This window comes from Myodes glareolus, chromosome 7 (assembly GCF_982192425.1).
Source record: "Myodes glareolus chromosome 7, mMyoGla1.1, whole genome shotgun sequence".
NCBI lineage: Eukaryota > Metazoa > Chordata > Mammalia > Rodentia > Cricetidae > Myodes > Myodes glareolus.
The window spans coordinates 33,191,953-33,205,458 of record NC_142032.1 but is presented as its reverse complement, the minus strand read 5'-3'; the positions used below and the strand labels follow the sequence as shown (position 1 = coordinate 33,205,458).

General features: G+C 44.1%; 1 protein-coding gene across 6 annotated transcripts in view; it reads right to left on the bottom strand.

The window, feature by feature from the left end:
* The window catches only part of Spata6l (spermatogenesis associated 6 like), a 52,112-nt gene extending 39,780 nt beyond the window's left edge, over window positions 1-12,332 (bottom strand). For 3 of the 6 annotated variants that reach the window (XM_048438774.3, XM_048438776.3, XM_048438775.3), the window contains exons 1-3: window positions 12,191-12,332; window positions 8,022-8,159; window positions 4,942-4,990 (exon numbers count right to left, since the gene is read on the bottom strand). In XM_048438774.3, coding sequence (XP_048294731.2) covers window positions 4,942-4,990; window positions 8,022-8,159; window positions 12,191-12,229 — 226 coding nt within the window. In that variant the 5' untranslated portion in view covers window positions 12,230-12,332. Of the gene's footprint in view, window positions 1-4,941; window positions 4,991-8,021; window positions 8,160-8,265; window positions 8,373-8,490; window positions 9,494-12,190 lie in introns of those variants that run through there. The other 3 variants (XM_048438783.3, XM_085693761.2, XM_048438778.3) reach the window with 3 other exon arrangements.
* Window positions 12,333-13,506: the final 1,174 nt, after the last annotated feature.

Below are 13,506 nucleotides of genomic sequence, written 5' to 3'. Positions count from 1 at the left end.
ATGGTAGGTATGAGAGAGAGACAGAATAGTTCGTGTCCTGTGGAGAGAGGCAGATCTAAAGGGGTGAAGGCAGTAAGGAGCAAGCTGAGGTGGGTGGCTTCCTTACCACCCAGGACCACGGTGATGTACTGACCTGGGTGCTGCCAAGAGCCATGTTTGGGTCTGTGGCCCTGCTACCCTGTGGTTCATGGCTCCTGTTACCACCAAAGGCCAAGAAGATAGGGCTACTCAGAGTTGGCCCCACCCCCACTAGGAAGAACTGGCCCTGACCCTCACCAGCTACAGCACTCTGAAGAATGGGTCCTACATCTAATCCTGGAAACACAATAGAGTTGACCCTGTTTGCAGGGGCTTGGGTGAGCGTGCCCTGAGGGCATGAGAATGAGAAAACAGGCCCTACCCCCCTTATCTGCCATAGCTAGTGTAGGTGAGGGAGAGATACCCTTCCCTCCTTGCCACCTGTGACAGGTAGGAGAGCTGCCCCATTCCTCTCATCTACCAAGTAGTGATGAGACCCCCACACACACACACCTCACCTGGGCAGCGCAGTAGAGGTATAGGAGGTGTAGGTGTGAGTGAGGTGGCCCTGAGGGTGTGAGAACAGAACCAACCGGCCCTGCCCCTTGCTCCTGGCTGTGTAACTAGCTGGGGCAACACTTGAGAGCTCACCCTGGTGGTAAAAATAGAGGAGAGCTGGCAGGCTGACCAACCCTGCAGCCATCCAAACCCAGAACCAGGGCTACGAGTTGACCCCATCCCAATATCCACCTCATCTATGATCTGCCGGAACACATGACGGAGCTGGTCCTGCAGATCCAAAGCTGCAGGATCTCCATGACACAGGGCAACAACAGGATATTCAAGAGGAGTCCCACTGAGGGTCCAGTATCAACAGTGCAGCCGAAACCAGAGGCCTAGAACTGGGCCAATGATTGTCTGCAATGAACGCTTGTAAGTAAGGATAGACGGACAAACGGATTTACTGCATGACTCACTGGGTCACACTGCAGCTTCAATGACTACATCTTTTCCTTCTTTTCCTCTTTTTTTATTTTGTCTTAAATTTTTTTATTTTGTTGGGGGAGGCTGCAAAGGCAGAGGGTGGATATGAAGAGACAGGGAGGTAGATGGGATCAAGATGTGGAAACCACAAAGAAAAAAACAAAAAGTTTGCAAAAAAAGAGAGTGAAAGCAATCCTGAGCTAAGAGAACACTGATGGGGCTATCACAACGCCTGATTCAAGTCTCTACAACAGAGTAACAGTAACAAAAACGACAAAAAAGGAAAAGTAAAGGCAAGCAATAGAATCAAATGGAGCCTCCCAGTACAAGACCTCACAGCTAGAGCCATCTGACTTTTTGGAATGTCAAGAATCTATACCAGAGAAGACAACCTCTTCAGTAAATGCTGCTGGAACCCCACACAGAGAACGGAGCTGGACTCTTACATCTCAACCTGTATAAAAAATCGATTAGAAAGAGAGTGGCGATCTTACTAGGAGACTGAGAGTGTGAGAGGAAAATACTCTAAAGTAAAGGCAAGAACTCTGTGAAAACGATTCCACCGACTCAAGAATTCATACCAAGAGCTGACAGGTGATGGGACCGCCTGAAATCAAGCCTTCTCCACAGCATCTAGGTGAAAAGCCCAGCACAGTCGAGGGGAGTCTTCACTGGCTATGTATCTGGCAAAGGATTAATGTCTAGAACGTATGAAGAACTCCAAAACCTTAACACCAAAAATCCAACGATCAACAATGGGATAATGAAAGGAATACACAATAGTCAAGCAATGAAGCACAAATGAACAATAAACACATGAGGAAGGGCAAGTGAGATACACCCATAAACCAGTAGTTAGGAGGCAGAGATGGGAATCGGCAATCAAGGACAGCCTCAGCTATGTTGTAGGAGGAGTGGGCCACATCCTGCCGCCTGGCTAGCTTACCCCTGGAATAACCACACAAAAATTGTATTAATTAAATTACTTCTTGGCCCATAAGCTCTAGCCTCTTATTAGCTAACTCTCCCATCTTGATTTAACCCATTTCTAATAATCTGTTTGTCACCACAAGGTCATGGCTTACGGGGAAAGATTCAGCATGTCTGACCTGGCAGCTTCTATCTCCCTCTTTCTTCCTCTCAGAATTCTATTCTGTCTTCCCTGCCTACCTGAGTTCTGCCCTGTCAACAGTTTCTTAAATAACCAATGAAAGCAACACAAATACAGAAGGACCTCCTACCCAACAACTATATAGTGAGTTTGAGACCAGCCTGGCCTACATGAGACCTAGTCTCAAAAAAAAAATGGAAAAATGTTCAACATCCTTAGGTATAAAGAGAACACAAATTAAAACTATATGAAGCATCTATCTCACTCCAGTCAAATTATCAAGAAAATAATAAATGTTATTAAAAATCTGAGAAGAATGGGGGACCATTATACATTGCTGGTGGTGTGAATTAGTCCAGTCGGTGTAGAGATTCTGCAAAAAACTAAAAACTGGAAGTATCATATGACCCAGTTCTATCACTTCTTGGTACATACCCAGAGAACTCAGGGCAGTATACACCACGATAGATCCTCATGGTTACTGCGGCAATATTCACAACAGCCAAGCTGTGGAATCGGCCCAATTGGCTATCAAAGATGAATAAAGGAAACAGTGCAGATACACAGTGGATATTTATTCCTACTGCCTTGGTTATAGTTCTATTTCTGTGAGAAGACATCATGACCAAGGCAACTTCTAAAAGACGACGTTGAATCTGTGGCTTATAGTTGCAGAGGGTAAGAGTCTACAGCCATCTACAGCCATCACGGCACGGTGCTGAGCAGTAGGAGTTGAGAGCTTGCACCTTGAGGCACAAGCAGGAGGCAGAGGAAGAGACACTAGGCCTCAAAGCCTACACATCTCGTCACACCTCTTTCCAGGTAGTTCTACCAACTGGGGAACAAGTATTCAAACAGATAAGCCTTCGTCGCCATTCTCATTCAAACCACCACACAGACATGAAGAAGAAGAAGAAGTGTAAGTTACTAGCAGTAGAAAATAGATGTAACTGTAGATCACCATATTAAGTGAAAGTCAGACACAGGCAAATATTAGATATTTTCTCTCATTTGGAAGTCTTTGGATTCTTTATAAGGAATACGTATAACTCAGTTTTAGAGTAAGACAATCCGATTAAAATTAGGAAGAAAATATGAATAGGCATTTCTCCAAAGTACATGCAACACCATTAGCTATTAGGAACATCCAACCAATGGTAAGAAAGCCCTTATTACCCACAGGCTTTGACTAATCAAAATGACAGCAAGATACAAGTACTGTCCAAAACATGGGGTGGGCAGGGAACCTTCCAAACACTGTTGGTTCATTGTAAAATGATCCAGCTGCTTTGGTAAGTAGTGTAGGAGGTTTAAAAGTTTCTAAACATACTGTAAGTTACTATGTGATCCACTTATATAAACGTGTATATGTCTGTATGTATGTGTACATGTGTATGCATGAGCATGTCCAAGAGAGTTGGAAACACATTTCCATATAAAATTTATACACAAATAGTCACATATATTGTATATATTGTATATATACAAATAGTCACATATATGTATATATTGTAATAGTCACATATACTGTATTATATTCAAATGTTTTCACCATTAATTGATGATTAGAAAAACAAAGTGTGAGCAAATAATGAAAGTTTAACTTCATCCTTTCCAATTCGAATCCCCTTGATCTCTGGACAGAGGAGAGGGTGCCTGAACCGGCCTTGGCCCATAACCATACTGATGAATATTTTGCTTATCACCATAGAACCTTCATCTGGCGATGGATGGCGATACAGACGGAGACCCACATTGGAGCACCGGACTGAGCCCCCCAAGGTCCAAATGAGGAGCAGAAGGACGAAGAAAATGAAATATCCAAAATGAGCAGACCTCTGCTCACTGGGCAAGGTGGCAGATTCCTGTAACCCCAGCTCTCCAGAGACAGAGAAAGGAGTTTGAGGACAGTCTGGGCTCTGGGATGAAGAAACTGGCATTTGCATTTGACAGGACAGTAAAAAGGGTATAGGAAGCTGACTGCTAGCAGGTGTAGAATATCTTTTTGTGGCATTGAAAATGTTCTAATTGATCAAATGATCTAATTGATTGCTGTAACAGAATCTCCTTAATGTTTACAAAAACCAAACAAAATCATATCATCCAGAAAAATCATATCTATAATATAAAATTTTGAGGACTTTATTGTTGTTGTTGTTGTTGGTGGTGGTGGTGGTAGTTTTAGAGACAATGTCTTAGGTAGCCCAGGCTAGCCTCAAGCTAGATATATTATCAAAGTTAACCTTGAACTCCTGATTCTCTTTCCTCTGTCTTTCAAGTACTAAGGTTAAAATCAGGTGCCACCACATCTGGCTTCACATCTATACTGAGAAAATGTATATAACAAAAAAAAATTATTTAAGGCAGATGTGATAGGTGGAAGATGACCCAGTGAGTAAAGGTACAGAAGCCCAAGGACCTGAGTTCCATCTCAAGAACTCACAACGAAAGGAGGGAACCAACTCACCAACAGAGTCCGCTGTCTCGAGCACACATGGCACACCCATACCCATATTCACACTTGTGTGTGCACACACACAAAATAACAATAATAAATTTAAAAATTTAAAGGTTAGTGTAATGACATAGGCCTATAATCCCAGGACCCTGTATAGTGGAGACAGGTGGGAGTTCAAGGCCAGTCTAGACTACATAGCAAGATTATTTCTCTAAAAGCCAAACAACAACAAATAAATCACGAACAAAATTTCACCCTAGAGTTTTCCTAAATTTAAATATTGCTAAAACACAGAAATATCACACTTCAGAAGCAGCAGAATTCTGTACCTGGGAATTACATATGAGTCTTTTTTCTGCTAAGTACCTACTTTCTAAAATTTCTGCAACTGCTCCGGGATCGATTGCATTTTCAAATACCTACAGAAAAACAAGGAAGAGATATTTTCAAGGTTTTAGTAAAAAGTATTTCTATAAACCATAGTTTATGTTCTTTCAAGTAATCAACACATAGAAAACCAAGCCATATAATATTTTAGGTTTCAACAGGAACATTTTCGGGAGGTCTGTGGTAAAAGTACAACAAATGGTTGTAGTATAGGAGAATTAAAATGATCTGAATGCTAAGTACAAAGAAATCTGAGTTAGCTAACTCTATCGCATGCTTAGAGTGCCATCAGTTTGACCTACTATACAAGCAAACACCATCATCAACCTGAGTCTTGATGCATAGAAAAGCATCCTGCACACGGCAGGTACTCATCGAGTGTTAACTAGGTGACTCCTCTGCCCATGCAATTGGTTACACTAAATAGGAAGGCAAATAAAAATTTTAACCATATGTAACATAAAGACAAGTGGAGGCCGGGGGTGGGAGAAACCCCAGGAAAACATTACTATATCACCTTAACACTGTCAGATCTGCATATTTCATTATTGAAATAAAAGGTTCAGAAGCATCACTGAAACAGAACAGGTCCCCAAGGACCTTCTGAAAACAAGAGGTTTCCAGTAGCTTTTCAGAGGTACATTTAGCCTTTAGACTTCTGACTTAAATGATGTTTAAAGATAAGCCCGATTAAAATTCTGCCTGAGGTTTCAAAGTCAGGTCTCTTTTAAGGGCAAAAGAAGACACTGTTTTGCTGCTTGCATTTATTAAGTAAATGTGGACAACATTATTTTTGCCTAAACTATTTCAATAATTGCATCTTTTCATTTCAACTGCTATCAGTTGAATTGTGTCCCTGTCAAAATTCACAGGTTGACATCTAACCCCAGGATCTCAGAATATGACCTTATTTCCAAATACAGTCAATATAGATATGCTTAGTTCAAATTTGAATGATGTCATATTGGAGTAGGTTGGGCACCTAACACATGACTTTTTTTTATTTAAGTAAGTATTTGAGCACAAAAACTCACGCTTTTAAAGTTAAAAATAAAACTAAAACAAATTCATGAATGTACTTGAGCAGAGAGAAATTCATGAACCAGGCAGTGCTCAGAGGAGCCACTATTACAAACGGGCACAGTTTTCTACTTGGGTATGCAAAGCAGAGAAAGCTAATGCAGTTGATTGGTCAGAGCAGACAGACCGAGCCTAGATCACCTGGCATTTCTCATCCACGAAGTCTCTGCTTTTATTTTACTATTCACACATATATTCTTTTGATTTAAAGAACTGGAGTCTCTCTGGTCTAATGCTCAGAATGTTTTTTAACTCCGTGCACTAGAGAGAAGAAATGGTGTCATGGTGTATACTGGCGCTGCGGTGCTATAAATCAGGGGAGTATCCTTCCTTATGCCTCGGGAAGTACCACGACCCCACCAACATTCTGCTCTGACTTCTAGATCCCAGTACTGCCACAGTAAGTCTGCTGCCCACGGGTTACTTCAGTACGCCTGCTCTAAGAGTCTAATATGTCTCATGAAAGGGTTTTCTCACCTGTGACCATAGGGCACTTGGTGGGGCAGCTTGGTCCATTCAAATACAATGGCTTATAATTTTTTATGAAAATTTTGTTTACCCAGATGCTTTTAAATATTCAAATTTGAGTCCTGCAAAGGCTGTAGGGAAAGAAAATGCTTTTGCTACTTGCTATAAAAATATTTTCGCCTAAAGAATGAAACATTGCAAGAAACCTGGAACCAGAAGAAACTAGAATGTGAACCTAAAGAAATTGGTTTCAGAAGAGGAAAGAAATGGTCCTGAGGTATGCTTCACTAGTAATCTCAGGACAACAGCGTTTCTACACAGCAGCAGAGAAGCATCTAAAGTCTTAGTCTCAGACATTCTTCTTCTAAAAAACAAATGAGATTGGACTAGGTAAGTCCACAAGGTGATCGATGGATGTGTTGTTCTGTGCTTTCACAATTCTATATCTATGAGATTCTTACTGCCATATCTTAGAAATCTTCTACAGGTCCACTGAAACTGGTAAGTGGAGAAATGTTGGGAGGGAAAACACTGTTCACCACCTACTTCTCCACCATGCCCATCGCCCACATGTGTTCAGGAGGATTGTCTGGGTTCGACTGCATCTCCCAGGATAATAACCATTTGCTCTTTTACCCAACCAGCTTGACATATTTTTAAGTGAATAGGCTGTACTTTTTTTAAAAAAATGCTCAAATAATCTTCATATTTTCTCCCATCTTTGGGTCAAAAGGCACTGTCTTCCAGGCCTTTGAAGGTGATGTGATGCAGTCTTCCCTGGGCCCCCAACCCCTCTCCCCTCAGTGACACTGTTGGGGCAAAATCATTAGGTTTACTAAAGATAACTCCAATTTCATCTCCAAATCCAAAACCTTAGGGGACAGTTGGTGGTTGCAGATTAATGAAACAGAATGAATATTCTCCAGCACAGTGTAATGAGAAGCCCTGACTAGTGTTTGGCTGTATTTTTTGAATCATGATGGCATTCATTGGAGTGGAATCTAGCCTTTACTATTTACTGCTACATAACACACTTAAGGTAACTCAGAACATATGAACAGCTTTCTTCTATTTAGTTACAAGATTTCAGCCACAAGATTTAACTGACTTAGTTAGAGTTTTAAATTATTTTTCTGGGTTTAAGAAAGTTTTCTTAAGGTCTGTGGTTTATTAATAGCCCCTTTCATAAATGTGATGCAACTGTCTCTAACACCTCAAAGAACATTCAGAAACGCTCTCTGCTCCAGTTAGAAAATGCCAAGGGAGAGCCAAGAATAGAAAGCATCCACCGGGGTGTTCAGCACTCGATTGATATAACTTGGCTCGGACCTGCAGAGCAAAAGCAATCTTCTAAACCTATGGTTTTGCCCCAAGGCCGCCTGTACTTTTAAACTATACTGAATTGCCTTAGGGTCACTTTTTTAAAAAGGAAAAAAAATGTACAAAACCACTATTCTTTATAGTAAGTATTCCGCTGACTTCAGACAGCCAAACTCACTGAGAAGTCAAGATCACCTTTTCAAATCTCATGTTCTGTTGAATCGCAATAGGGAACACAGAAGGAAAGCAGTCTGTCTCCAGGTACTGATTCAGGAGGTAGACTCCAAGGTACACACCTTGCTTATACGGCAGGAACACTCCCGGGCAAGAAATCTTAAAAAGAAGAGGAAGGCAATCAATATTTGTTTTTGTGCAACAGGGCCGTGTATCTCCTAAGCTCCCACAGACTCTGAAATGACCCCATCATTGCATCCTTCACCTGTACCTCCCAGCCTTAGCATCCTCCCTGCTCTTCCTCTAGCTGGATAACCCGGTCCCCTCCCACGTCTCCGCCAGGTGTCACAATCGCGCTCTGCCGTTCCTCGGCCCGCCCTCCAGGATGGCAGTGCGGAAGCGGAAGAGGCTGCGGGGCCGGGAAGCCTCTCTCCGGTCTGGCCGGGTCCCGGGACCCGCCGCCCGCCGCGATGCCGAGCCCCAGGAGAACCATCGAGGGACGGCCACTGGGCTCCTCCGGCGGGAGCAGTGTCCCGGGCAGCCCGGCCCACGGAGCAGGCGGTGGCAGGTTCGAATTCCAGTCGCTGCTGAGCTGCCGCGCGGGCGCGGATCCTGCCTGCGCCCGGCTGCGCGCGTCCGACAGCCCGGTGCACCGGCGCGGCTCCTTCCCGCTGGCTTCCGCGGGCCCCGCACAAGCAGCCCCGGCCCTGCCGCCCGAGGAGGACCGCATGAACTTGAACCCGTCCTTCCTGGGCATCGCCCTGCGCTCTCTGCTGGCCATCGACCTGTGGCTGTCCAAGAAGCTGGGAGTGTGTGCCGGGGAGAGCTCGGCCTGGGGCAGCGTGCGGCCCCTGATGAAGCTGCTGGAGATCTCGGGGCACGGCATCCCCTGGCTGCTGGGCACCCTCTACTGCATGCTTAGGAGCGACAGCTGGGCCGGGCGCGAAGTGCTGATGAACCTGCTCTTCGCCCTGCTTTTGGACCTGCTAATGGTGGCTGTGATTAAAGGGCTGGTCCGCAGGCGCCGACCAGCGCACAATCAGATGGACATGTTTTTCACCGTCTCGGTGGACAAGTACTCCTTTCCCTCGGGCCATGCCACGAGGGCCGCCCTGGTGTCGCGATTCATCCTGAAGCACCTGGTACTGGCCATTCCACTGCGGGTGCTGGTGGTACTCTGGGCCTTCGTCTTGGGGCTCTCCAGGGTCATGCTTGGGCGGCACAACGTCACTGATGTAGCTTTTGGCTTTTTTCTGGGCTACATGCTGTACAGCATTGTGGATTATTGCTGGCTGTCACCCCACAATGTTCCTGTTCTCTTCGTACTATGGAATCATCAGTGACACCATCTCATTAATTGTTGGCACCAGGAGGTCCAAAGGTTTCCACCTTCGAAGACTCTGACCTAAACCAGAGCCATCCAGTTGTCCCCCTCAGCCATTTCAAACACCTTTGGGGATTCTGGGATCACACTGTCTTGACCTGTTCCTAGGCGGGAGCACGTGCTGGCTATTTCTGAACACAGGCATACTAGAGAAAGAAAGTCTATTGTGTATGTATTCAACAGCTGTTTATCTCCAAGACAGATGCAAAGAAATCAAGCTGGCTGATTATACAATTGTTATTTATTTAAAGATGACAGATTAGTATTAATTAGTAATCCCAAGAAACAGTGTTACCACTTGTAAATTGAATATTAAGAGACATGAGCTTCCAGATAAACCATGTGCTTATTCCCGTCCCTTTCCCTGTTGTAGGTTTTAAGCAGTATTTTTTAAATTTGAGGCAGATTTTTTCCAGTTTATTCTCTGAACATCTGTTGCCATAATTGGAGCTTTTTCTGTATCTTGATTGCTTAACAAGGTCTCCTACCTTTGTGGATTAGGTAATAAGAGGTTACACACAGCACTTGCCTTTCTTCCTGTTGCTCTCAAAAGGTCTTTAGATATTTACTTTCCACTGCTCTCTAATAGTGTCTTTTAGCATTCGTACAACAAGCCAAGATGTTAAAGAAGACATACTGAAAAAGTGGGCTTGTCTAAGGGTCCCACAGAAATGTAAGTATGAGACTACTGTTCATTTCTGATGACAATCAGTAGCCATGAATAGCAGGGGGCCAAGAAGCTGGGCTGCTGGGGAGACTGAGGATCTGGAAACAGACAGACCCTCAATGTCAATGACCAGGGGCAGGAGATGAAGCCCTGCTCCCCATCATCTCTACGGAATAGAGCATAGGGTCCTCTACTAAGGAAAAAAAAATGGAAAAGAGGTGTGGTGTTCAGCATGCTGCATAGCGTCCTTGTGTATGTCACAGGGATGACTGTATGCTACCCATTTTCATCAGTTCCACTTTGCTGTGTCCAGCACATTTTTGATCACAGTACTTAACTTGAAATTCTTCGGGAGAGCCTGTTGCCCTACATGAGCACCCGGGATAACTCCTAAATTTCTGTTTACATGGAAAGGTGTTCGTCCACGCGCCTCCCCCAATCATTAGACCAAAGATGACCAAATAATGTGGTAGGTTTCTGATTCCTGTCTAACCTGGAAAGACCAAAAGGAGTATGTGCTATATAAATCTGTAAATGCTGCTCTGACGGGAAAGGAAACCTTTAAATCCCCAGTGGCAGTGGGGTCGTCAGATAATCTTAGTGACCAATTGTTCTGGCATTTATAAATAGAACGGATTGTTGGATGTGATCTAACATGCAAGGGTATGGACCAGACTGTGCAGAATGGCTGTGCTAAACGGTTCTCACTGGGAGGAGGCAGGACCATAGAGAGTGGGGGCTAGGCACACCAACAGGATCAGTTCTTTCTCTGAGTAAAACAGTCATTGCATTTCCACAACACCCTGAACACTAACTACCTCGTTGCTTACTGACTCTGCCAAGCTGTGAGGTTCTAAGTGGTCTGAGTGTGTGGTTTAAATTTTCAGATTTTGGTTTGGTTTATTTTGGTTTGGTTTTCGGGACAGGGTTTATTTGTGTATCTCTGGTTGTCCTGAAACTCGCTCTATAGACCAACCAGGCTGGCCTTGAATCCACAGGGATCTGCCTCTGCCTCCCGAGTGCTGCCATTAAAAGCGTGCACCACCACCACCCACCTTCAGAGATCATTCTTAATTGTAACATTCAGGCCAGGCATTTGAAGGATGGTGTTTTCTCTTACTGTGTCCCCAGGTCTGATTACTGAGGGCCTATCTTCTGGTTTCTAGTTACACTTCTGGAATTTCATGTTTTGTTTGCTGGGGCCTGAATTTGCCAGCTTTCTAAAGCACAGAACGGATCAAGTTACCTGACTTCATGGATCATTCTAAATTCTCTCGAGTAAAAAACTGATTTTTTTTTTTGTTAATTACTGCACACTGAAGGATGCCTTTTTAAAATCAAAATAAATTAACCAGTAATGTTGAATGACATGGGATGAAATCTTAATTTGTCTTGCTGTAAGAGAGATCTCCCGGCCTTGTAGGGATTCCTTCCTCTTCCTGAGCACTTGAAACTGATACAGCGCAACTGATAATGTCAGTAAAGTGGAACCAAACCAGGGCCCTTTAAGGTCAACAAGCTCCATGAAACCCTAGAGTTTGCTGTTGTATGGCATCTAGCTGAATTTCCATGCAGGGTCCTGTTAGCATCCACTGTAACTATGGCCAGTAGGTAGTGAAGCCTCTTATAATTAGGAGGCCAAGCTCTATGCCAGTCTTGTTACTATAGATGGGAGAATGATACAAAAGGATTGACTGGCTCCCAAATAGGAGCATCGTCTCTGGGCTCCAGCGTTAGGAGGAGTTGGTGGGTAATTACAAAGCTTATTGTTAGACTGAGTGTCCTGTTGAAATTAACAACCCAAAGCCAAGGGAACACGCTTTGCCTCTTGGAGGTGGCACATTGGTCAAGAATGGAGCTTTTAAAATTCTATGTTCTTTGATTACTTAAAGAAACAAAGTTAAATCCTTTATCTTTGGAACAAAAGTCCTTCATTTTAAAGAAACCAAGAAACACGTTGGTCTTGCAAAGAAAAATAAAACTCGGGACAGACCGAGCTGAATTAAAGTCTAAGAGGTCCACGGATGATAAATGTGCAGAAACCTAGGGACAGAAGTGCAGCGTGTGCCAAAAGCGATGTGTGTGGAGTAAATGGATGGGAAATGTGGGGTTAGCAGCGCAGGCTCGCCGATCTCTTACCGCCCGGATTTGGAGTTCCACCACCACCTCCAGAGGCATCCTTCCCTGGGTGGGCGAAAGCACCGGAAAGACAAGATCCTTTTGTGCTGAGCCTTGAATCAATTATCTCTTAGTTTACATCAAGTTTCCCTGGTCCCCCACCCCACCCCTTTGTTCCCCCATCAGTCCCCCAGCCCAGGTCCCTCCCACCAGGACGGGTATCTCACAAGCTATAGATTGTAAGCTTCCAGAAGGCTGAAGCGTCGGGTTGCCATGGACACTCAAACGCTCAACCTTCTCCCCCTGGAACACCGGCAAGCTTAGGCGCATGCGCGCTAATGCTCTGCTGGGAACGGGAGTTCTTGTCAGCCTCCTTGAGGTGGCCTGGCCAGTGACTGCCTAAGGGCCTGGGAACCTGTCTGCAGAAGCTAAGGAACTTCTGTGGTCTTTCCCTGGACGCTCTTTGACCCCAGTTATTGTGTTCAAATGTTTACCAGTTTCCATCCCAAAAGTGGAATGAGATCCTAGCTCTGTTGTGTAATCATGTTTTGGTGGCTGTGAGACCTCCGACCCTGAGATTCCTGTGACAATTTCTATTTAGCATAGGTGCCTGTTCCCTAGGGGACTCCCTCATCAAATGTCTCCTTCTTTGCCTCAGAAAACATGCTCACTATCGATAAGAAATTAAACAATGTACTAACTGGAACTAGGTCATGTCTAAAGAGGCGAGTTAGGAATCTCGTGTCTAGAAACAACGCTGTGACTTCCCTCTTCGCTGCACAGTTCAGCCTTTCCGAGTAATTTAAGACAGGCTTTGACTTGCATCATCTCCCAGAGGAGATCCGTCAGGGGGCAGGGGCAGACAGAGTATGACTTCTCAAGCAGCAATGAAATGACATTTTTCCCCATTTTATGTGACTTTTAAAACAACAACAGTGAGCAGGAGGAGAATATGGCTGCTTTTAGCAGATCCAAAATTTCACTGAAGGCCGATGTCTCAAAAGATTAAACAACTAAATACATAATATTCTTAAAAATTAGGGCTGGGCCATGTGGTTCGGTTAGTAGCGTTTGCCCAGTCCAGTGTTCACCAGAACTGCATAAATCTGTCTTTAATCGATGTTTTACTCCTAGCACGGTTAAGAGAATCAGAAATTCATAATTAGCCTGGAACAGCTAATGAGTTTGAGGTCAGCCTGGACTACATGAGACCCTGCCTCAATAAGACAATTTTAAAGACATTATATTGTGATTTATTATTAATACTTGACAGTGAGATCTATGAGTTGGAAATGGTGCAAGAGGATATCCCTAAAAAGATACTGCTGAAGATATTC